This window comes from Nelusetta ayraudi, unplaced genomic scaffold (assembly GCF_046127955.1).
Source record: "Nelusetta ayraudi isolate G7.1 ecotype Tasmania unplaced genomic scaffold, CSIRO-AGI_Nayr_v1 ptg000008l, whole genome shotgun sequence".
Classification (NCBI taxonomy): Eukaryota; Metazoa; Chordata; class Actinopteri; order Tetraodontiformes; family Monacanthidae; genus Nelusetta; species Nelusetta ayraudi.
This window is the reverse complement of record NW_027466058.1, coordinates 3661090-3687322: the sequence shown is the minus strand read 5'-3', so window position 1 is coordinate 3687322 and position 26233 is coordinate 3661090. Positions and strand designations below refer to the sequence as shown.

Below are 26233 nucleotides of genomic sequence, written 5' to 3'. Positions count from 1 at the left end.
TTCCTTTGATGCCTCATGAGCTATAGCATGAGCTGTAGCTCAAATAAAGAAAAAAAAAACCCCAGCGCCCCTCCAATGATGAAAGCCCGTCAGAGAATTAAAGCAAATGATTCATTCATATAAGATTGGCAAAAGACTTCACGCTTCATTCCATTCGTAAACAATCAACAGAACCTGAACACAGGATTGTGTAATCAAAAAATAAATAAATAAACAACTACATAAAATTTAATGGCCAGCGCAGTACAGACATTCTAATGAGCCGGATCTCATGTTTGCTTCCATCGCTACTGACAATCAGATGGGAATACACTCTGCCGTGTATATGCGCCACAGTCCAATGCATCCAATGCTGGCTTCAATCTTATGGTTATTAAAAAATTTACATGCCCGAACAGACACACATGAGCTCATGGTCATCATTAGAATATGAATTATGTAATAGATGAAAATGCATGTAAACACTAAGATAACACACACACACACACACACACACACATATATATGACTGATATGTATGTATGTATGTGTATAAATATTTCTAGGTGTATGGGTAGAATAAAGTAAAGGTAGAGACAGAGAGCAATGGATGGAAGGATTCAGAGAGGTACAGGCGGGCGGATGGAATGAAGCGTGTGCACGGATGGACGGACTGACACGCTGATGCCCCTCCCCCACCGGGGCCGACCACCAAATCCAGCTCTCCCTTCCACAGCCGTCAAACTGCCAACCTGTGGGACGCTCGGCGCTGAATACATTTACATGCCAAACAGCAGCGAGGAGAGGGTGGACTAAAACAGGTTTGGGTTTTTTTTGCGAGAGATCATAATATTTGGCTGAGGATGAGTGACTGTGTCCTCACCGGCTCAGAGAACACCTTGTTCCTCTTTGTCTATTGATGAGTGGTGCCGCTTCAAATGTGCCCGTCCTGTGCTACCCATCCGGCTGATTCGTTCTCTTTCTTTATTTTGCTTATATATTTATTTAATCTGGCGTGAGCGAGGAAGAGCGATGTCAATAGGGGGAAATGGGGTATTCATGTTAGTATCGTTAGTGAAGATGATTGACTCAAATGCAAAACAAACAAACAGGCCAAAAAAAACACACACAATTGTTATGCGGGATTTCTAATTTCGCTAAAACGACATGGCCGCTGCCCATCGCGTGCGACGGCCACCATCTCATTCATGTTTGCTCCACCTGTGAATGTTTACTCTTGCTGGTGCCTCTAAGCCGAGCCATTGGAGATGATGCTTCATAGGTCAACCAATCCCCGCGGACCTGTTTGATAAAACTGAAAGACACCTTTGGGGGATGGAGAACACCTGCACGTTTGGCTAATGAGGCCTAGCAGGAGATCCGCTGGTTACAAACAACTGCGCCGCGGATCAATGGCACAAATGACACACACGCGTGCGTAGTCAAGTAGAGGAAGGGAATTTGACACCTGCGGTGTGTTGTTTTCTTTTTCTTTTTTTTAAATCCGGGGACGTCGACGACTACGAGCGAGGCCTGCGCCTGGCGGGGCCAAGTTATGCTCTGAAGCGAACTCAGGGCGCCTTACCTTCACTGCAGTCCTTCCCTTGGAATCCCGTCTGCGAGCAGTCGCACGTCGGCTCGCTGTCGACGAAGCTGCAGACTCCCCCGTTCAGGCACACGTTGGCCGTGCCGCAGAGATCCTTTAAGACCTCCTCGCTGTCGATTAGCGGCGACTCCGTGCCGTTGACCTTTACGTCCGTTATCCACCCGGCGAAAGGCTGCTGATCCTTGACGGCGGCCGACGTCAGCCTGAGCGCCACCGACCGCAACTCCGGCGGTATTCCGCCCACAAACAAGTGGCTGAAGACGGTCATGTCCCGCCGCTTCGACTTCACCTCCACCCACTTGGCCTCGCCGTCCACCGTCAGCGTGGTGTTCTTGAAGTTCCTCCGCACCGTGACGGCGTGCCACTGGCTGTCGTTGACGGCGGCGTCGGACACCACGGTGGCCGGCTCGGCGCAGAAGATGGAGAAGCGGAGGCTGAGCTTCCCGTTGAGGATGAGCAGCTCGAGGAAGTCGCAGAAGCCCTCGTCGTCGAAGTAGACCAGCAGCCCCTGCGAGCTCTTGGTTTTCATGTTGAAGCTCATCTCGCTCTCACAACACGCGTTCCACACAGGGAACCGGGCCCACTGTCCCTCGGTGCCGGTGAATTCCAGACAGGCGCCCGTCTCTACGAAGCAGCAAAGGAGCAGGGCCACCCACACGATGTGGGCGCCGCGTGGCTTTTGCAAAACCATTGTGCGAGCTAAATTCCGGTTTCAGGGGTTTTAATGGGGGCAAAATGTATCTATAAGAATATGCCAGAGCAAGGTTGATAGTGGGTTGGCTGCGGGGAAGTAAAGTGGCCAACAACTGTCTGTCTACATGGGCGTACAAGTGTGAGCTGATGCATTGTAGAGCGCTCAATTAAATATTAGGCCGCATTTGCATGGCAAAAGATTTGGCCAACATTCCTGTCCGAGGGCTAAGACCATTACCTCGCGCTGAGCAGGCCGCTGGCCAAACCTCTCATTGTTCACACCAGCACAGGCTGAACTGTCTAAAGGTCCCCTCTGCCATGGCTATTTAAAGCAAAGACAGGGACTCAAATATCCATTGGGCACACTCGATCTAATTTATGTAATTATGGAGCTGTCCCTTCTGGTGCCAGTTAGAGTGTGCACGGTTTCACTTGAGTCGAAATGGCAGCTGTAATCTTCGCCTTCACGCCAACATTCTTTGGCGGGGAACTGGGAGCCTTTGCCCGGGGCTCTTCGCCCTGCATCCTCTGTAGCTATGACAAAAAGGATGCCATATGGAGCAGCGTTGGCTGATAAGCTCAGCAAAAGAAGCAGTCTGTCTGTCTGTGTGTCTGTCTCGTCAAGGCAGTCCTCGGTCCCACGGCTCTCTGTGTGTGTGGGGGGGGAGAGAAAAAGAAAAAAAAGAAAAACAGAAGCAAAATTTTAATGTGGCGTTTGTCTTTTTTTCAGCATATCATTCCCCCCCCCCCCCCCCCCCCAAATCTGGCAAAAGTCTCCTTTCAATAAGTGAAGCAGAGCCAATCAGTTCCTCGCAAACAGGCACGAGATAACCATGGGGGCTTTCCAAGAAGCAGTGCTGGACAGTAACAGGGAACCCACGCATTGTGCCAGCTCATCCTGTCGAAGACGTTATTTATTTATTTTGATTTTTTTATTATTATTATTATTATTAGTACGGAACCTTTTCAACTGACGACACGCGTATTAACAGTGCGATCGGAGCACGTCCTGACTCATGAAACGCGCCCGGTGCGTCGTTCGCACGTCTAAGAACAAATTCCTGCAGACAACCTCCGTATTGTGCAAAAGTACATTACAAAAAAAAAAAAAAAGGAATCGTCGGGATGATTGGCAGCTCTCGGTTGATTTTTTTTCCCTCGCACTTTTCGTCGCAACTTTTAGAAACGTGAAAAAGGGGCCGTTTTTCCTCGCAGCACACGGACGCGCAGCGGCGCCCTGACTTTATGTGAGCTTCTCCCGGGGACCGAGCACGAGAGGAAAAGTGCGTCATTTGATTCACAATAGTTGCCCCTGTGGTGCACGAAGCACAAAGGCTTTTCGTCCGAAAAGCCCAAATGAGGTTCTGATTGCTCTTTCCGCAGAAGAAGAAGGAACATCTTTGAAAAACAACAATAGTAAATAAGATACGGTTACCCGATTTCACCGCAGCTAGTTCGCGTGCAATCGCACATCGCGGATCGGTTTCACGGAGCCATCGCGCGTTCAAGCATCCTCCTCATTAACAGACAACAATGTGAGGAAATAACACGAGCACGTAGACACGGGATGACCCGCATCGCACCTATCATCATCATCACCATCATCATCATCATCAAAGGATAAAAACGATACATGCGGCCAAACCGGGGCATGATCTCACTATCAACATGCAGCCCCATCCGTACCTTCACATCTTAACCTCGCTGTCAGCAGGACGCTGTCAGCAGGACGCTGCGCGCTTGTTATTCGATTCCAGCATCTGCAGTGGCTCGCAACTATATGGAACGGCGGGCGATGCTGTTTTCCCGCTCCTCCGTGCGCGCGTACACCTTCACTTCCACGGGACTGGGACTGGGAAATAGTTGACACGGGAGGCTTAGAAAGGAAACCCGCGATGGCACGCAAGACGACCGCGTCGGCAGCGGCTCTGTCTTTTTCGCTCCGTGTCGGAGGAGGCGCACCGACCGGACGTCTATACATCACAATCCAAGTTGATCACAGCCTCAGTGAGAGGAGAAGATGGGATGAAAATGAGAGGATGAGTGAGGGACAGTGGTGCACCTTCACTCTTTAACTCCATTTCCAAACATCCGAAGAGGTGTGTGTGTGTGTGTGTGGGGGGGGGGGATAATTACCTTTTATCGCGGCGTCCTCCAACTTTTCTTTGAGAGAGGTAGCAGAAATTGAAATTTGAAAGAGCACAAATGAAAGCGCCGGATGTCTGAGGTCGGCAGCGGCGGGAGCGAAAAGAATCCAGTAGTGTGTGTGTCTAAGTGAGTGTGTGAGTGAGTGAGTGAGTGAGTGAGTGTGTGTATGTGCGTGTGCGCGCGGCGGCGGAGGAGGAGGAGGAGGAGAAGGTGCAGCCTGGCTTCCCTGTTGAGCTTATCCAGCGACTGTCAGGAGCCACAGACGCGGCGGATCACGTGTCCGCACAGTGATGTATGCCGGGGAGGGGCTGAATGCAGTACCTTGGACAGCGCCTCTGCCTCCATCAGCATCCGTCGGCGGGCATCCGCGGCAAGTTTTGGAGCCCAGAGGCTCGCAGAGCGGCCGCTGCCCTTTATCGATCCATCGATCGCGCTAAAGACTCCGGAACGCGGCGCGGGGGTCAGAAATGATTTTTGTTTTTTTTTGTTGTTGTTGGTGGACTCGGAGAGCTCGGAGAGCAAAGTGTCTTTACGGCAAACTCCAACAGCCTCTCTCTCTCTCTCTCTCTCTCTCTCTCCGCGGTGTGAGCGTGCACGCGTATGTGACACATCGATCGAGCCGAATTACTGCAACTGATCGGAGCCACTCGCGGGGGGGTGGGGGGGCTGGAGGCGACGAGGCTGAGCTCTCGCGCACTTCAGGTGTTACAAGATCCGGGTTTGACTCTCACTGGCAAATGTGGGACGTGCATCCCTCAATAGCGTCTTACAAACACTTATAATAATGCATAAACACTTACTAGACATACGCTGAATGACACGTTAAATAAAAAAAAATAAAAAATCAATAATTTGAGCGTGTTGATTCTTTACATGACACAGACAGGTGGTTGCATAGGCTCTGTGATTCCTTACATATGTGGAGTTTTAAATAATGTAGAGGCGAAGCGATTAAAACTCTTGGACAGGAAGGGTAGGAAAACATAAACACGGTAAGTTGCAGATTTCAAAGCATTGTATCAGAAATGATGGCTGTTTGCTTTCTAGGGGACGTCACACTTCCTCCACACAACCACATCCAACCTCATTCAGTGACTAGGCTATCTACTGTTATGTTTAGAAAATAGATGTTAAAAGACACATTGAAAAAATCCAATGTGTACAGCTGGACTATTGTAGCACCCATAGTAACTGATATAAGTCAATGGAGATGTGATAATGTCTCACTTACAGTTAATTGAGCATCTGGATATCAGCTTTGCTGCAGCAGGATGCACAGAATGCACAGATAAGGAAATCCTTTTTTTTTTTTAGTGAAAGCATCCATGCATTTTATCCATCTTTTTTCAGATTCATTCATTCTCTAAATTCAACCTATCATGAAGTATACGTGTTTCTTTCTCACCGGGCAGGTCCTTTGTCAGTGAGGACTCCTGTCTGGGGCAATTGTGGTGCAATCAGTCATTCCATTCAGTGCTAAAAAGCTGCCCTGTGTGCACCATGTGACCCGTAACCTCACATATTTCTAACAGGCAAGCAGGGGGATAAGATTGCCTACTTGTCAGGCACATGTAATCTGGTGGGGGAAAAAAAAAAAAAATCTGTTTTAGATCTTTTCCCCTTTTCCTCCCTTCTATGACTCAATGCATACGATCTTACTGAATCTAAGTGCATGAATTCTAAAGTGGGTGCTATGTTCACACATTTGATTTTGCACTAGTGTATTTCTAATTTAACGCTGCAGTTTAGATAGGGGCATTTGGGAGGCATGCGCCTACAGGGAAGCATACATTTTATGAGTGAAAAAAATATATATATGTCACACCTGGACTTTGTTAAGAAGATCTGCGATGGTCCAGTCCTTCACCAGAGCAGCACGACTTACACACAACGGTCAATCTAAGATAGTTCTGAGATGTGACTCTACGCTAATTCAGACACGTGATGCATGGAGCGTTGCCTTCATTTCCATTCATTTTATGTTATTGAATTTCAAGAGAGAAATTAGAAAACCCAAAGGAAAGAAACACGGTGCGGACCTTGATATTATCGAACCTATATGTAGATGTAGCGGCGGATCTCCTGCAGGGTGACAGGCACACCACGAAATGCTCCCCCGTGTTAATTTATCATCTCCCACTTTCACTGAAAATATGCCGTGTTTAGTCAGGAAAAATTTAAAATGCCTGTACAAGGTCGTCACTTTACCTCTGGGTGATTTTTTTCCCCCCAGGTAGATAAAATTCTACATAACATAATCTGAAAGTGAAAAGGAATGCTGATATAATAAATAAATAAATATATCAGTCACAGTAGTAATATACTTATGTGCGGAGATTTCGACCTGCAGAACTGTGGCAGTTCTTTATTTAAATGTCTAATGTGTAACATTTAAAGAAATATATTGGTGCTAAATTGGATGAAACTGTTTTTTTGTTTTTTTGTTTTAATATATGTTCATATATACACACACACCAAAAAATAAATCAATTCATATCCATTCAATAGTAAGCAGGATTTCTGTTAACATAACAAGTGTGTTCATTCCTATGGAAGCCACTATACTGTCCCGCTGTGTCTCTCCAGAGGTCCAAAATGTGAATCCACTTGGGGTTTTGGGACTTTTTTCAACATGACATCACAGCTGGTGTGAGGACGATACAGTATGAGCTCATGTGGAACATAAAAAAAAAAAAAACTCACGCTGTGCCTTTAACCCAATTAAGAAATAATGAAAGCAAATGCCCTCGATCTGACTGAGGTGACATATTGAGCCATGTAGCGGTAAAACAATAAAAAAAAAAAAAAATAGGTGCAGATATCAGCAATCTCATGATAAGCTGAAAGATATTGCTGTGCTATCCATCATTTATGAGTTCTCATCCCTGTGAAGGAGCTCAGCTGGGATCATCTCTTACTCCCTATTGAGAGCATCTGTATCCTCCAGATTAAAGTTGATTGGATTTAGAAATCTGTATCATCACTGTTATTATTAGATTAAGGGGGGGGGGGGGGGGCACCGCGAGTCAAAACTTCGTTTCAAAGGAATTAATAAAACGTGGGAGTGCGGCCCACAAAGACCAGGCCACATGTCCAGCCTGAATGAGTTTAGTGATTGTATTGATTTAAACATAATGACCCTACTGAAGATACATGGGAAACACATTTACATGCCAAAAAAAATCTGATTAAAACTTCGATTTCAAAGCCATGCCAAGCAGCCCGAAACTAATTGCTCCACCTCATATTGACATAAGAAGCAGGAATTATTGAATTAACTGCTTCAATGTTTCCTCACCTATTCTATTTTCCCCCTCTAAATACAATTTTGTTGCACTGTTCTGTACAAGCTTGCATTATCTTTCTATTTTGTGTAACTAAACCTTGTTTGGTGGGCCCACTTCCTTTTCCCACCGAGGGATCTTCATTGACCATCGCTCATGTTCCTACGAGGTGGAATTCAGAGAGGAGCTCGTCAAAATGAGCAAGATTTTCAAGTTAGAAACTTCTTGAAAGTTAAGAAAATGACAAAAGAATCCATTGATTCTTGTGCAGAGCAGACACTCACTAACTAACACTGATACAATGAAATATATTATATATGATAACATCAAATGATAAAAGGCCATTATGTCCTCAATCTGTTATCAGCACACCATGAATGTAGGCACTCATAACAAGACCATTTGTGATCACTGATGTGCTACTGTCCGTAGGTCACTTTCTCTTGGCAAATAAATCACATCACTGAGAAATGTTTTATGGTCCATGAAGACTTGTTACATCTGTACGACTATAAATCCTGAGCCAACACAATACCGGTTCAATATTTTATTTTTTTAAGTCAGAGAGAGAGAGAGAGAGAGAGAGAGAGGGAGTCTGATAAGTCGCCAAATCTTGGACTATCTGTCTCTACATGCTGGGTCTCACCGAATCATCTCAGCCAGCAAATGCTCCAAGATGAAAGACTGAACTTTCTCTCTCAGGTCTTCATCCCCAAATATTCATTCTAGCAGGCGCGAGATATTCACCGAGTGTCGCCTTGGAGACCCAACTGCGTGTGAATAAACATGTAATCAACTGTTCACTAGGGGTTGTGTGTGCATGTGTGTGTGTGTGTGTGTGGGTGTGTGTCTGCGTGCGTCTGTGTGTGTCGAAGTGTAATTCCTCCGCATTGCCAATGAATAATGGATTTAAACAAGAATCCTTAGAGGCGTCGCAGCAAACCTTGACCTTGATTGTATCGGAATATGGACATTAATCCTCAGTGAAGCATGAAACATCATATACCTTTATTTTACATGTCGCTGCAAACAGGGGCTGGTCGAGTAGAGGACTTAAGAACACAGCACAAGCGATTGCTTGAAAGGTTTGAAAGGCATCTTTATCCTGCTACATGTGTCATTTGGACTCTACATTTGCAAGTCACCATCTAAAAAGGCCCTGCATTGAAACAACTTGCACATCTTTAATCTTCATTCTAGATACAGAACAGTATATTTATGTTTATTTATGTTGTTTATGTTTATATTTATGCAATGTTTGTATTCAAACACAAACAAGGCGCTCCCTGGTCTTCCCAAATGACCAGGGGCAGGTACCCTTTGTACCTATTGGTACCCTTTGTGACATCACAAAGGGCCCATTCTTAGAGCTGTGAGCAAAATATGCTAAATCCGTGCAGTGTTGAGTTCCAAACTTTTTTAGTCTGGAAATAACTGCAAGTCGCATCTGAAGTTGGCAAAGCACATGGGACCGGCGAGCGTTAGGAGAGAGAGCCACAAAGGAAAAAAAAAAAAGCATATCGTTGGCCAGTATCTGTAAAGCATATGATAATGCGGAATAATATTCATTGGAGTGCAAGCCGGTGTGAAATGGCCTGATAAAATGAGAATGTTGACACACCTGCTGATCACAAATAGTAATAGCAGCATTTTCATGGCAGCTCCTTTGCCTTATCATTCGGGGATTGTCAGCGCAACCGCCATAGAGGAGAGAGGCCGACAACACTCTCAACATAACACGTACACACTTCCGCTTGCACGTATACGCATGACAAAATAAGATATGTTTTTTTGACACGCCGAACAAGCTATTACTAGAAAAAGCGCAAACAACTTTAAAATGTTTGCATTTTCTAACGGGGAATCTAACAACAGGAACGGGAGAATGTTGTGCTTTGTTTTTTCTTTGTTTTTTTTTCATGAGGCAGAGCTCAATGCATCCTGGATTCATTGCAGGCATTCACAGCAGGCAAATGCATATATGTAGCTATGACCCAAATATAGAGGATGTCAAACCGCTGACATACAGCCGTCAGCTGCAGCGGGGCAAAACACGCAAAAAACAATAGGTTGGCAGTTGTTAACCAGACAATATCGGTAAATATGTGGCGTATGGAAGTTATAAAGTCGGTTATGAAGCTGATGCATTTTTTTTTTCTACCAAATTCACTTCAGATGGTGTCAAAAAAAATCTTCAAACAAACTTGGAAACAATATTTGGAGGACTTTTCTACTCTTTTTCTCAAAAAAAGAAGAAATAAAAACAAAAGCGCTCATTCATTCAAACAGGAGAACTTCTGTGATTCATGTTCAGCTTTTGTAACGCAGCCTTTTGTTGCGTCTGACTCCAAAGCATGGAAAAGCTTAAAGGAGCAAATGTTGAATACTAGATGCTCCATCACCACCGTAATTGTTTCAACACAGTTACTCCCATCTTGACATAAATCTCTGTTTCCTGTCAACTTAAGAAGCAAACAGCAGACAAAAGTAAAGGAAAAACAAGAGCATTTGTCCTGATTGACCACTGCGATCAGGCACCGTCACGCGCTTTAGCTCTTCCTGGCATTACTGCCGCATTGTAAATATTATTTTAGTTCAGCGGTGGGTTGATGCAAATTAATGAGGCAACAAAAAAGCATATTCACGTCACAGGATGGCGGCTACGTGTCTACCGGAAGGCACAGAGGTAAACAACTCCGGCAGACGAAGGGAGGGAGGATTTCAGGAAATACTGTCAGTTTTTGGGCAAGTTGTAATTTTTCTCGCAGAGGCGGCTGTCACATTTTTTTCCCACTTTTGTCCTCCTCGTCCATCCAGACAGATCTAACGGCCCGCTGGTTACGGAAACATCCTTGAAGACGTAAAACAGCACCTGAGCCCGAGCGTTCGCCGTGTCAGAGTTAATTCAGCTCTGAATAAAACATGTTGCACATTAGCTCAGATTTGGAAAAAGACAAAAAAAAAAACAAAAGGGATCATGCAAACTTTATTGTGATTTAGAGGAGGTCGTTTCGAATTATACTGTTTCCATAAAAAAAAATTAATGCGAATTTCATCTTAATGCTAATTCAAGGAGTCAAGGAATTGCCAGCAGTGTTCTAATTTCTAACACACACCTTAGTTTATGGAGTGGCCATTTTATTGCACTGCTGTTCAAATAATCTTATGACTGTTTTGAATCATTTCCATTCATTTTGAATATTTTAAAGGCTGCTGGTCCTCTTGTATTGAGAGCCTCCATGACATTAAAATATTAGCGCAAAGTTAGACGACATATTTCTGTTTTAATACAACTAAAAACACACACAGGAAACTTCAGGCATCTTGAATTAAACTTACTGAGTAACACAGGAGACATAAATGTTTCTTGGGTTAGCTCTCGCCTTTTCCACTTTCTTCACCTCTCCTCCACCACTGCTTCACAAAATTGAGTGAACACTTTAATCACAAAGCTGCTTTTCCACCAAATGTCACATCCTCACAAAAACTACAAGAGACTATGAGAAAAGCTGCGTGACATCCCTGTGATTATTATAAAAAAAAAAAAAAAAAGGAACAATGGCACCGTGACTGCAGTGCGGTGATAAAGCAACAATCAGGCTGACGCACTCTGAATGAGTGATTAATGGTCATGGAGCTCTATTGTTCTTGTGGCTAAAGATTTCTTGTCCTTTACTTCATTAAGCAGTGGGATCGAGTGCTTCTTCTCCAGCAGAGAATTTTCAAACACATCACGCTGGAGCGACGCCAGCCGTCTCGGTGCACGACACTGTTGCTGATTAAAATAAAATGAATCGGAATAAATTAATTGGATGTTTGCTATAATCTTCTCTTTTGCGCCCCCCAAAACAGTTTTTTTTCTTGTCTAAATATGTGAACAATGGATTAGTCACGTCATTTCCAGCATGATGGATGCAGATTTTCCAGCGTCATCCCCCCGCCCCCCGAAATCAGCACCAGTTAAACTCAGCCAGCGTCACATGATGTGATGTAATCTGATGAAATGGATTACTGAATCTGATGCCGCAATGTGTTCTCATCACGGGCCATCAGGTATGGATGTTTCATTTTGGCTGACTGTCTGGCGACTCCTCAGCTCAACCTGTGCATCGACCAACTACAAGGCCGTGGGTTGAGTGTCATCTTAAGAACCATGTGGTCAGTGACCCTGATCAAGTGCTAATAATCATCGCACTTGACAACTGAGGAGCATCAAGCGTCTCTCGAAAGCTTAAAGTAGAGATTTGTTTTTTCTCTTTGTTATGAAAATCTGCATCTGGTGTAGAAACATGAAAGCCAAGTCTTGACTAGAGGATACAACTGCTGCTCATTAGTTGCATTCCAACGAACGAGATGCATTGCAAAGAAGCAAACTCACACAAAAAAAAACGATAGCTAACAGTTTGACATTGTAAAACTGCTAACACTGTCCCGAATTGTCTTTTTGTAGCCAAAAAAAAACAACGCCAACAATGTTAACGAATTAAGTGCTATGGTAAGTGCTAATTATGACCGTCTATCAGGTTTGGGAAATTCTTTCGGATTCGCAACTACACTGATTCTGGCTTTTTGCGTGTATACTTGTGGGCGGAGCTTATGGACAGTGATTGGTAGGTTGACATGATTTTTTTTTTAGCTGTTGTGTAAAGTCATAAGAAGTTGAAATGATGCAGATTGTCCAACTGTACGTGATGTTCACCTCACCGAACGCCAAATCCATTGGAGGTTCTTTAAAGCGGCGGACATCTCAGTCTATCGCCACTGTAATCTTCGAAGAAGGGAGGAACAGACCCATTTAGCCTTTTAGTCTTTCACTGACACCAGCATTTAGCGCAACGCATCAGCCGAGGACCCACTGTGTGTCACACAGAGTTTGTTCTCTGGTAATAATCCAATGAGAAGGGAAGAACAGACCCATTTAGCCTTTTAGTCTCTCGCTGACACCAACACTTTAATGCGGAGCATTCGCACAAGTTGACCACGATCTGACCCGGAATGTTGAAGACGTGAGCGACGAGCGCGATGTTCTTCGAATCCAGTCCCGTCCTCTCAGGAATAATTGGTTACAGCGGCAAAATGTCCGGCAGTCATCTGCTGCTGCTGCTGCTGCTGCTGCCGTGAGATGACTGAAGCTGAAGGGCAGCAGCGTGTGTGACCTGCGAGACTGAGACAGGAAGTGGCTCAAAGGAGTGCAGCAGATTGCAATAGGGAGTTTTTTTGTGCAAGGAAATAAAATATAATTGGTCTGTAGCATCCTGTGGTTTAGGGCGTGTTTTCACTTTGTTCTGCATCTGTACCTGCTTGGTTTTGCTACTGTGAGGCCATTGCGTAGATTAGATTAGATCCAAATTCAACAACTCTGTTATGCTTTTCTTGTCCACGTGCGATTGTTCAAAGCGTCTTGGCAGGTCCTCCCGTGCAGTGGCGTCTTTGACTGTCGAGCACTCATCGTCTGAGCCCGAGATAATTTATTGTAAATAATTTGTGCGTCGCCGTGGGAGTGGAGATGCAGAACAGGGTTTGCCAGATGGCCGACTGAGAGGAAAAGTTGGACCTTGGCTACTCTTGATGACTCTGCACAGCCCATGCGGCTCCGGTGCCCTTCAGAATGTAGGATGGGTCGACACGAGACACGCTGAGCAACGCGGAATCGGTTTATCATTTAGCCAAATCACTTGGCAAGCCTTCTTTTCATTCAATTAAAAACACAGATATTGTCGAATGGTGAACACTTGTACGTCCACCTTTAAAATTGTGTACTCAAAATGATCTCAAGATTCTCTCACATGCTTTAAATAACACACTTAAAACTCTTTCAGCCATTCAAATCAAATGCACACATTTATTTGACCGCAGACGAATGCTACCTGTGCACTGTAATGGCGAGCCCAGCGTACAGACTATTGAATTTGACGCTGTGAGATGATCAACCCGCTGGTCTCAATCATCACGACAGATAAAGATTGTAATATTGTTTACACGCGGTCAGCTTCGGTGGCAACCTACTGTGAAGTACACAAGTCTGCAGGCCAGTCGTAATGCTTCTTATCAGTTGAAATTCTTATTTTTTTTCCCCCCCTCCTGGATTAATGCAGAAATGACATTACATGCCTCAGTGAACCGCTGAATTACCAGAGGGACTAAATGCAGACGGTGGGCCAATAAAACATCCGCTAATGGGGAAGAATGTAAAAAAAAACAAACAAAAAAAAACAAACAAACAAAAGAGGCGGAGTGCACCTTGTGTGACCGTAAAACACGCTTCAGGAGAGGCCATTTAAAGGGAAGTCATTTGTGAAATGTCTAAACAACATAACAGAAAGGGATGTTATGACGATGTAATTTTGCCATCAAGCGGACGTGAAGCAATTTGCGCCCACTGGCCGTACGCTGACACGGGTTTGACCACCGCCATCAAAAAGGAGGAGACAATCAGTGCTTCACCTCAACAGGTTAGCCTGAGACTGCAACATGCTAAGCAGGTAATACTTCAGTGAATGGGATATAAGTCTGACTTGCTAATCCACCTTCGCAAGCTCTGCTCTGTACAGCTTTCAGTTGCCCTCATTGCATTGAGCAACCAATCGGATTTCTTTGAGAAAGGAAGAAAGTCACAACTGCAAAGCTGCCCTTGAAAAAGTCCAGGACGAGACTGGAGAGAAGAAGAGGAGGCGACTTGCAAGTGAAGCTGCCGCTATTCGCGATTAGCGCGGATGCTGCAGCGAATAGCGGCAGGGTGATAAAACGAGGCCGTTTCCACCATTTTTAGAGGAGCAAAAAAAAAAAGGTTCAACAGCGCGGTGAGCCGCAGTCCGTCGCAGAGACGCGACTCAGGTCAAGCAATACCTCTCGCACCATTAGCGAGCCTCGATCTGTCGCAATACGTGGCTCGGCATAGAGTGAAAGATCCGGCCAGCTTCGTGTGCGAGTCAGAAGGTTCTTCCAATCGCCGTCCAGCACTTTCCCCTGGAATTCTCCTGGTTTCTAAACGTTTTTCATGGGTTCTTTTTAGAAAGAGCTGTAAAATAAATGAATCCAGTTGGTTTGGGGGAACATTCCATCTGGCAAGGGGAAACTAAAATGAAGTAAGCAAGATGAATCAGGTTAGTTCAGTCACAGGCTGTACCATGGAGTCCTGGTGCTCACGTGTGTCCTGACAGGACGAGGGATCGGCCTGCTCGCCACTTCCTCCTCCCCAGGTGAGAAGGATCGCCCCTTTTCCGCGCCTCCGTCAAAGCGGCAGGCAGAGCATGGGAACACACTTCATTAACCACTGTGGCGGCCTTTCCGGGCGGCGGCCGCATATGCATTACACTGAATAGGCTTGTCACACACGCCCAGGTTCGTTTCCCCTTAAGTGTGAGCCGGAGTCAATCAAAGGAAATGAGCTGAGAGCGCCCCGGCTATTATTTATCAGTTCGTCTGCCGGGGTTGTTTCATCAGCTCCAGCTCGGCGTGTCAAATGCGATGGGAAAGGTAGACGAGCGAGAAAACGCTTTCAGCCTCGGAGCCAAACTCCCACACACAGGAACAGATCAGGGAACGTGAAAGATGCGTTCTGGAACTATCGCCGTAACTTACAAAATACAAAAACAAAAGCCAAAAAAACCAAAGTGCTTTAGAAAACTTTTGCCTCTTACGGGCAGCTCAGCCAGCAAGAAATTAAATAATCGAATCTCAATTCTAATCTTTACCCCTTGGAAGCAAGTAACAAGAGGAAGGAGCTGAGAGTTCACCCTCCGGATTAGGATGCCAATTTGTAGGGCGACCTACATCAGAAGTCACAAGTAGCACTGACACGTCTGCTGCTGCTGAACCACAGCAGGTCGTCACACATCATTAAACAGAAGGAAGAGCGGCATTAAAATGGTTCAGAACACTGAACTGGCATAAACAGGGCATTGGTGAAGATGAGGTTGAAGTTATGTTCCCGTACGTGGAAAAACCACAACTTGATTTAACGCAGCTCTTGTGAAAAAGAGGGGAAAAAAAAAAAAACTAAAGTAAGACAACACAATGGTTTTTGTGACTTTTCGGCCTTCAAACGTCGTCATCTTGTCTAGGAAATATTTTGTACCTCTGTGTTTGTGGTTTAGTAAAGGAAAATCTCTGTTTGACACCCAAGCCATTCACAGGAGTACACTCAAAGGAAGAAGGCCAAGGAGTGAACTGGAAGTTGCAATCATTGACAGACTCTGCTGAAATTGTAAACCGACATTCTGTGGCAATTCACCTCTACGAACAGTCCCTGTGCAAGTCTGTTCCACTTTGCCACCTTCATCATATCACCTTTCACATCCTATGGCAGATGGTGGGATCCACCCTCTGGTCTCCGAAAATTCCTTGTAGTTGTGACACGATCTTGCATTGAGGTGAACGAGGTCTGCCCTTTCGCAGCCGAGCTTGACAGAGCATGAATGCCTTCATTCATAATGAACTGTGCAGCAGTGAGATCCATCCTAGCGTTTTGATTGGACGGGAGGCTTTGCACGACTGCTGATGTACAGTAGAAAAGCCTGCTGTCGATTGGTGCTGTTTCACTGGAGTTGCTGATGATGCAATTTCTTGCAATGGGCCCGATCTTATACGATAATAACAAAGCCGCTCTTGCCAAGTCTGAAGTGGTTGTTGTGTTATTTTAAACAGAGTGACTGTGCAAGAAAGCCTCACAGAGATCTTATGAGGTCCTATAGCTAAATAAGGAAGACGCAAAACCCTGCCACAGTATACTTAAATAATAATTCTATTTCAGATAATTTATTTAGGCTTGTGGTGCCCTTGTTTCTCCATAATGCTTCATTATTGATCTTCAGCCTTCTTTATTTAACAATAATACAAAAAAAAAAAAATCCTGTCAGGCTTTCAGCTGAACATTTTTTTCACAAACACAGGTGACTAAAACCTACACACAAACTTGCGCAACTCTACACATCTACCATCTCTTATCATTAGTGCTCGATGTAAAATTGCACAATGGCGTGGACATCTTTACATGCGTAACGGCAGATAATCCTATTCATTCGGCGAGGAAGATCATTTGGATAAAAGCAGGGCAAAGACTCACACGGTTATGCCCAGAGCATCAGTAAGCGTTCGATTCAATCGCCGGTCGCGGCCGCTTCTTATTCAAGCCGAGTACACATTTATTCTCTTTGGTTTCGGCGCCTCACTCTGTGATGTTCTCTCCGTGTCTCGGAGCCTTGTGCTTGTTCCCTTTAAATCGTGATTCTTTGAAGCCAAGATAATAGGCCAAAACCTGCATTAAATATGGGAACATGCTGTCAAAATAAAAACAAAAAACCTGGGGACAATGAAACGCTTTGGCTGTGATTTACAGTACACAATGTATATTCCTGCCTTGTAGACTTCACACCGAAGCACCATTCAGCCCCGTTTTGTTTGGAAACACAGATTGCTCCGCTTCCCTTGTATTTAGCAGGGAGCAAAAGGAAGTCTTCCATTGATGGATTTGGAAAATGCTAATTTTATCTCTCCCATTAATTCTCTGACAACATCTATAAAGTTGATTAAGACTTTAAAGAGTGGGTATCCTTCTTAAATTATTTAATTTCCTATTATTCCAGCCCTGAATTACTCTGGCAGTAATGAGAATGTGTCAGGGGAAGGGGAGAAGCTGAAGCTCTTGGAAAACGACTCCAAGCGAGTGGGGGTGACTGGCGCTGCAGCTGCGACTCAATACGTCTGAAAAATGCGGCGAGATGAAATGGAAAGCCGCCAGCGCTGGACACTGTGACGTACGAGCCACACAAATGAGAAGCGTCGTCGGAGGGGGTCCGGAGGTGCGGAAGCAAACTCGGCATTTCGCCGTTTGATGGGCTCCTCGCGAGGGAGACGGCTGCCTGGACTGACTCGACTCTGCGGCGGTGCATTAAACCACGCGGCGAGGAAACGGTGCACACCTGAAGCAACATCCACCAAGGTTTCCGCTCCTATTAAAGCAGTTGACGCAGGCCTCCTTAATGCCAAGTGCTTCATTATGCGCCAATGAAGGCAGCCTCGAGCGAGATTTCGCACCTTCCCAACTCCATTTCCCATAACTTTGTGCGTGGAATTAAAGCCGCTTCCCTAATGGGTCTGAAAGGACGCACCGCCAGCACGTACATCTCAACACTAGAACTCTTGGAACCATCGTATTTGGAAGTGTTGGAAAAACATTTTATTTTAAACTAGGGATAAGATGACTAAGGTAATTACCATGCAACTTCCCCTTATTAAATAACAATGACTTTAAACCTGCACCGAAGCTGATATCACTTTTCAAAAAAAAAAGAAAAAGAAAATAATCTTCACTGAGGCAAAAAAAGACCTTGAATTAAAACATGTAAGACGTTTGATTTTTAAATGTTGAATGTTTTCTGACATTAATACGCATCTCTAGCCTGTCAATTAACAAGTCTCCATAAAATGTTTTACTGCGCATTAAGTGGAAATTTGCATTCGAATTTTATGGAAACTGCTTGATTTGAAACAACTTCCTCTAATTGGCTATTAACTTAGCATATTGGCCTGAGGTGGTTTTACTCCATTTCAAATCAGAGATAATGCGCAATAAAATGTTTGAAGTCATTGAGATCACATGACCTGAAACTCTCCCAGTGACTTCTGCCTCTTCCAGTGGCCACGTAGCACGCTCCTGTGATGTAATCATCCACAGAATTGTTAATCTGCGTCAGATCCAGAATGGGAATGTGGCCCTTGCTTTTTCATTTCTAAAGAGAGTGTTGAAAAGTTTGACTAATATTCACTCATTAAGGATGCAGTTTCTTTTTCTAAAAAAAAAAAAAAAAAGAAGCCCCGCTGCCCACACAAATACACAAGTGTTTCAAAAATCACTAATGAATGATGATTATTTGAACATGCCCAGAAAGTGTTCAATCAAAAGGCCAAGTCCAGATGGGTAAAACAAACTGGGGAGGGCGGTCAGCGTCTGGCACTGTTGCCTCCAGTAGAAACAAATTTGTCGGTTGAAATGTCACACCGCCAAGGTTCCCCTTCATCTTTCCATCTCAGCTGGGAGATATCCTCATTTAGCTAAATTAGCTCGAGTCAAGCCTGGCTTTAATGTGCAGACGCTAATGACATTCCAAGGTTAAAGCGAGGAGTCAAGCATTGATTCGCGCCGTCGGTCTTCGGCGTCTGTAATGAGGACGGAAAAATAAATAAATAAGCATGCGGCGCAGAAGGTCACATGATCGACCAAAAGGAGGCCAGGAAGTGAAGATAAAAATCAATCCGGTGATTTGACAGGGATTTCAACGCGAAAAGAAATAAGGGGGGGAAAAAAAAGTGAGCATGTCTTCACACCGTAGCATTTCGAGCGTCTCGGGTAGGTCATGTTTAAGCAGGCATGGTGACATTTCGCACAGGATTATGATGAATTAGAGCCTGTTGAACAATATACGGGGGCTTTATTAACGAATTGCACGCACTGATGGCCCTCTGAGTGCATGAATTCACTGAACCGTGTGTGTGAAGAACAACAAATCAAAGTGACGAAAGGGAAAAGGGACTGGGAGCGAGGGCGGCGTCCGCCGATGACCCCCGAAGCTCCTGCTTTCACCTGTAGCCAATCCTTTAGGAGGAGGAGATATGGAGATTTCCTCCGGAGGTTGGGCGAGGTAATGACGAAGGCTGAGATAACGGCGGCAGAGGATTATTCAATCAATCACCTGTAGTCACATCTTGAGCGTCGCTGGTCTGACTCAGGAAGTGGAACCCCCTCCCCATGCCCCGCCCACCCATCCCCCCCCCACACCTCAGGGGATTAAGGCAGAGGGAAATGAGACCGGGGTCACTCCAGTTCACTATCGTGTCGTCCCGGAAGCATTGCATAACATAATGTCACTGCTGCGTGAAACTCTGTGTCTGCATGCCAATTTGCTGATTCAGGGCTGGCACCATTCCATTTTTTTTATTTTTTTTTATTCTTTTTTTTGGTGCACGCTTCTAATATTAGCATTAAAAAATCCCATTGCAGCTGGAATCAAAATTTAATGATAGATTTTGGATTAAACAGGAAAAAAGTGATAAAAAAAAAAAAATACAAAAAAATGCTTAAATCTCAGCTATATTTTTGAAATACTTGTATTGTGTTTTTGCTGCATCAGACAGATAGAAAAATACAAATGCTTTCTTTATTTCTTCATTCATTTATTCAGTTTAAGGTTAAGACGAAACTAAATTCTTGTACTTCAAGCTGGATGCGTGCCAAGTGTCTTTAACTCGCATTATCCATGGCATCGTTTTCTTAACAGCCAATAACACATTAGCCCAACTATCCAGACGCAAAGGTCAATCACAGTCAAGTGGGGTATTAAACATATCACATAAGCGCATTAAAAAAATTTTTAACTACGTACAAATTAAAAAATAAATACAGAAAAATAAACAATAAAGAGAACATATAATTTTAAATTCTAAACATATGTTCACTGCAGTTTGCAGTAATTTATCCCTAGTCAAATTCACTGCAGGAGGATCAATGGGATATTAACTTGATGATTAATGTCAAGCAGATCAAAAATAAATAAATAATCAGAACGTTGCACTGTCTGATTGGCTGTTATAATTGTGGCAGACAGGAGGCCAGACACAGGTTGTATTGTTCCTTGTAATGTATCAATAGCCACGTTCACTTAAATAATAATCCATAAAAACATGCTAAATGCAGCAAAGAAAAACACATCTTTCTATTATGCTGTGTAACTACTTTTTATTATTATAGTATATATAGTTATTACTATATTAATCCAGCACAGCATTGTTTGCATGTTACAGGCTAAAATTCACAATACACCTGACAAACCTGCAATAAAGACATTTTTGTCTTTGCCCCATCATTTTATCCTCAATCTGGTCATTATAGGCTTTTTGTGTTTATCCTGTTGCCGATTTAAATTATTCTCCCAGACTATCGGCGCAATCTTTCAGCTTTATTCTCCATCCAAATAAATAAAGTGAGCTTTGACACGTCACCATCTTTCATTGCACGCAGAGATAGCAGTTACAAATGCTGCGCCGCTTACAATAGAGATTAGAGACAAAAACAAAGGAGCGCAAGATAATATTAGAGGGAGGGGGAAAAAAGGAAAAGGTGATGTGTTTTGACGTTTGAAGGTTGAGTCAGATCAGGCGGATAAGATGCGCGTTTAAGCTGTGATATATTAGTCGGACAAAACAAAAAAGGATAGGGGTGGAAAGGGTGGGGAGGGAGAGCTGGAGCAGAAATAAAAGGAGTTTGACAAGCTTAGAGCTAAAACTATATCATCCTCCCAGGATTGATTCCCTGATTTCTGGAGAGTGTTCTCCAAGTGCGTAGCCACGGGCGTCTCCCACAGATCGGCTAATGAAGTCAGCATTTAGCTCTCTTATCGCAGGGCTTGAATGTCTGGGGACGAAATGACATGGGGGAGCACAAAATGTCAGTTGACGTATTGGAGAAACTTGTATATAAGGAGGTGGAGACGCTAGGTGCGCGTACAATGTGCAAGAAAGCACAGGTTTCTGACTGCGTGTGTTTAAATGATTAATCCGACCAAAAAAGACCCCATTGCAAGAGTGATGTCAGACAGCTGTTATTCTGCTGCTGAACTTTACATCATCTTTTTAAAAAGGAGCAAATGGGGCTCGGCGATGAAGGGCTCGTATTGATCCTCGCTCTCATTGATTTCCTCTCCCCCCATTTCCCCCCCCCCTTCCCGTCAGTGGCAAAGCGAGGGGATGGGAGCAGCGGCAGCTATGAGAAGGTCTCCCTCTGAATAAGAATGGTGAAGCGCGGGGCACCAAGGTGAGGTGCTGCATGAACAATAGCTGCCTCTGCTGCTGCTGCTGCTCTCCAGACTTGATGCGCTCAGGGCCCCCCGCTGCAGACCTGCCCCCTTCCGAAACGCTCGGGCCGCCAAATTGCCGTCACCTAATGAGAGCCCAGAATTATTGAATTCCTGTCGAGTCGACGTGAGGGACACAAAGAGACGCGCCGGCTCCGCCTGAAAGCTCGCTTAAAAGCTTCCTCAATTCCCGTCCGCCGGGGTGGATGCCTTGCGAGACTGGGATCGACTTCCAAGATGAAGATATCGAGTTGCACTTGGCGAGAGGTTCCAACTCCTATCAAAGCGACGGCGCGCACAGGTTTTAATGCCGCCGCGTGATCGAACTCAAAGGCGTGACTTTTGATTGTTAAGCCCTACAGGCCTCAATGAATAGGACAATTCAAAAAGATTTCAGGCATGCCATCTGCAGTCCAGCGGCCTGAAGCCACAGTGGAAGGGGGCGGGGGGGACAGAAACCTGAGACAGGAAGGAAGACATTGGGCCAGATCCACAAAGCGATTGCCCGGATTTTACGCCAGAAAATCCATGCAAACAGCACCGAAAACACTGCGTCCTTTCCACAGAGCGGACGTAAAGGTGAAAAGCAGCGGGAAATGCGCTGACACGCAGGTAGTGGCAGGGCTGATCAAGACTCATTTTAAAATAGTCATTTCGCGCAAAATGAAAAATCAAAATTTATGCTTGTGACTCCTCAGGTGCCTCATTTCTGGAAATTTTTGCGCCTGCATATTATTAAGGATAAAACCTTTGTGGATTCGACACAAAGGAGTCGGAGATTACGGCCGTAAAGTCGCTGCAAAAAGCACTGCAATCTTAAAAACTGAGTTTCTATAATTTGTCAAGAGAATTTTAAATGTTGATAAAAAAAAAAAACGTGACTTTGTACAAATGAATGAGGATGCATACATTCTTGAATCATAGCTTGTACTTTTTTGCAAATTGGAGGATTTTGTAAATTATTTTTTAAATCTCATAGATAAAGGAGCTGTTTAACTTTATCTTCCGCTATAGCATTTCCAGCTTGTGCTGCTGCACTCAGTGTGTGTGGCATGGCTGCTAGCAGCCTGGCTAGCTCTGAATAAATCATTAGGGTGTATGACGCTAATACAAACAATTGTATTTTCCAATTATTTGAAGTCATGTCGTTCAGTAATTAAGAGGCGTTCAAACCACACCTGCCTTGTCTTGATATAGCTTACACAGCCCTGGTTTGTTGTCGTTTCTCACTCTCACGCACAAGAGCGGCTTGCCGCGGCCATTTGTCACCTGAGAGAAAAATGCTGCTTCCTGCTTTGGTTCCACATTAGCTGACATGCTTCCGTGGTGCCGTAAATCGAGCCTTCATTTTTCTGTGAAAAATCACACCCGACGGCGGCAGTGACGGAACGGCAGAGCCGAGAAGGCGGGAAAACATGTGCAGGTGGAGGTCAAAGCCCGGGCAGCACGTTAGGACTCGTCCGCAACAACCAAACAGTTCTTTTAAGCGTTATCCCCATGAAATTAGGAAGGACAGCCGCTCAACCTCATCAAACGCGCCACTCTGTGTATTTGAGCCTTCGTGAATACTTAACAAATACAGCCCATTTATGTTTCTCCTGCTATACTCCCCTGCATTTTTCTTCTCACTGTAATAATTTTCAGTCAGTTTTGTAGGTCAATGTCCTTGAGAGTGTAATACTCAATTAAACCAAACAAGGGTCTTGTGGTATTTTTTCTCTCCCTGTTTTTATTTCAAATGAGCGTTTGATGCTGACGGGGCTGTGGGTGCTGCCGTCAGACCGCAGATGAAAGACTCGGCGAGAGCACGTTGGCGCACATAGCATACACTATGTATGAAATGTATGAAGGCTCCGTATCTCGGCGGCGCCTGCACGCTGTTTTGCTTCACTCTTTGTTTGTTCATTGTATTCTCGGGGAAAAAGAACAACCATAAAAACCAATGCCGTCCACTCGCATTGAAAACACGGTCCAAAAAAAATGACTAAAACCACTCCAGTGATAATAACACGCGGCCTGTCTCAATCTCAGGCAGCGAGGCAAACCCTTGGGTCCGGGTTCGCTCGTTGGAAAATGCAGAAGCTCCAGGTGCCTATTTCAGCTGGAACAAAAGCGGGGAAAGTTGTTATTTGGGCCGACGTGAAAGCGAAGGAAGAGTCAATCCAAGAGGGCCGCCGGGAGATGCGATGGAAAGCCGGAACATGCAGCTGGGAAGGCAAACGGAGAGAAGACTCGGGATTTCTCAGAAGTATCACTTTCAGAGTTTGAAGAGAATGACTCAAACTTTCCTGCGACACAGAGTTTGTTGTCTCCTTTTTCCCCTCTCTCTCTCCCTCTGACGTGAGTTATCTCATCCCCATGGCTAAACTTGTGTGAGGGCTGGCCGGGGTCAGAACGCCGTCTAGGCTGAGGTGCCCAGGGAGCCGTACGGCTGAGGAGCTATAACTGCAATTCACTCCCTCGGCTGCCTGAACTCCATGAGTGGGAACACAGCTCACACGCTGCCTCCTCCTGTCAGTCGCCGCACTCCGGGGACCTTTATCCCATAAGCCTTTTCCACTGAATAATCAAACTGCGGGTGAGTCATTATATTGATATTTTGTTTTGTTTATTCTCACAAAGCTGTAAATAACCCTGAACCTCAACACCTACTGCACAGACGCTCTTCAAAGAGGTTTGCTGTTTCGCTGTTAGAGGTTTTCTGTTGCTTTTGTTCTCTTAAAATAATTGCCTGGTGTCTTGTATGTTCATCAGGCACCAGTGGCTTCGAAAACAATATCAACAGTATTGTGAATCTAGGCGAAATATAACTATTATGGTGAAGACAGTTACTTCTGTCATATGTTCATTTCACAAAAAAGTTTTCTAATAACTGACTGATTGTAATTACCATACTGAGTGGGCAAATTAGCATTATGTATATTTCCAGAGCTACAGATAGTCACATCAGGAGCTGTTCCCTTAGTTTCACCTTGCAGCGAGGGCGCGCCAGGTTTTTACACAACCAAGGCCAATCGGGACGTTCCCGTGTTAAATTTGCATGTTGGCCCGTGTTTACGAGCCCTTCCTCCGGCTGCGCCCCGTAACAACCTACAATTCGGTCATGCAAGCGTGAAATGTATACTCCAAACTGCCCATGGCGTATCATTTATTTATGTTTGCCTCTGCCGCGCGCTTGAGCCTCAGATAGAGTCCTGACTTAGAAATAAATGGATAGCCACTCAGACAGAGGAGGGGATGCAATATTCAACGCTGTGGAGCTCTGAGTTTTATGTTGAGGAGAAACACACAGCGGTGATCTAAATGGATGGGTGTGGATATGGCTGGGGTATGTGTGACCCAAATGAGAAGATATTACACCAATCGAGATGCAGCCGTGGGGAGTTCCCCGCGCTGATGGTGCAGGAAGGTGAGGCCAGGTGCCACCAATCATCGAGGTTTGGACGCTTTGAACCCGGAGCGCCTCCTGGTGGCAGGTCAGTGACAGGTACGTGTAGCCAGGCGACATGCCGGCACTTGCTCCTCCTCTTCACCCGAAGCCAGGAGCCACTTCTATCTGTTCTCTTCACTCCCATCACATCTGCTCAGTGTATAATAGTTCTCCAGCCTGCCTCAATGCACTAATCAGCAAAGTTCGACCACTACAGCCTCTTCCTCTCTGACGCGGCCTTTAACTCCCCCTCCTCCTCCTGGGGAATGGTTAGCTAAATGAGGAGCGCACTGTTAGCACTACCGAACCACATCACAATGTCAGGGTGTGGGCTCGCGCTGGTGGTGATCCCAGCGGGAAACTGGAAGCGCCAGGAGAAATCCCTTTGCAGGGATTCTTTATCCTGCAGTCTGCTGATTGCCATGTCAACCTCCGACTGGGGTTTTCATCTGTGTCCAGCGCGGATGTCGTTCCTCACTTCGTCATTCGCCGTTTATCGTTCATCTATAACACAAGTTTGCTCTCCTTTTTGCAGCTTGAGACTGAAACAGCAGTCTCCACCTCTAATTATAACTGCTACACCGCTTTGTGTCATCTTAGATCCTGTAATACAGATGAGTTGATTTGAAATCAATTAAAGAATGTCACTATTTGCATCATTTAACTTTGTTTTCATCCATGAAAGATGAAAGACCTTTCATGGATGTTGTTGTTATTTGGGATGTATGCAGGAATGATCATAAAAACAACTGCATCATTAAAGAAGGAGTGATCTCTCCAGAGAGAGACGACATGTGTCACTGTGCTTTTGAGTTGAGCTCAAGTGAATTAAAGAGTCATTTGTTGGGTTTGGCAGCTGTGCTTGATTTATTTATTTATTTTTTCATCTGGATCTAATCATCCAGAAGACATTAAAGTACTTTATTTACATTTAAAACCCAGTGGGATTTCATGGCAACTTGAGTTTTGAAAGCAACCAATAAATGCTTTTTTAGTAGAAAGTAGGTGATTTAAGCATCACTCTGCAAAAAAATGTATGTAATTAATCCTGTAAATGCCAACAACATTTGATTTTGCTGTGTTTACTGCAGTTGTTGCTTCTGATGAAGATATTTTCATTTATTTTTCACGTATTGCAATTCACACTGAGCAGCTGTTGTCCTTTCTGTTACCGACGATTGCACATATACATCTGTGAGCTCGCCATGAACTGTACCCGTACTTCTCTTAATGTAATTCAGCTGCC

The 26233-nt window shown here is 44.7% G+C and overlaps 2 protein-coding genes across 6 annotated transcripts in view; one reads left to right on the top strand and one right to left on the bottom strand.

The window, feature by feature from the left end:
* Nucleotides 1-26233, top strand: part of wdr27 (WD repeat domain 27) — a 210966-nt gene that overhangs the window by 2308 nt on the left and 182425 nt on the right. The window lies entirely within an intron of this gene.
* LOC142883694 (neurexin-1a-like) overlaps nt 1-26233 on the bottom strand; it is a 363691-nt gene that overhangs the window by 239151 nt on the left and 98307 nt on the right. For 3 of the 5 annotated variants that reach the window (XM_076018787.1, XM_076018788.1, XM_076018789.1), the window contains exon 5: nt 1565-2926. In XM_076018787.1, coding sequence (XP_075874902.1) covers nt 1565-2276 — 712 coding nt within the window. In that variant the 5' untranslated portion in view covers nt 2277-2926. Of the gene's footprint in view, nt 1-1564; nt 2927-3978; nt 4177-4414; nt 4738-26233 lie in introns of those variants that run through there. The other 2 variants (XM_076018785.1, XM_076018786.1) reach the window with 2 other exon arrangements.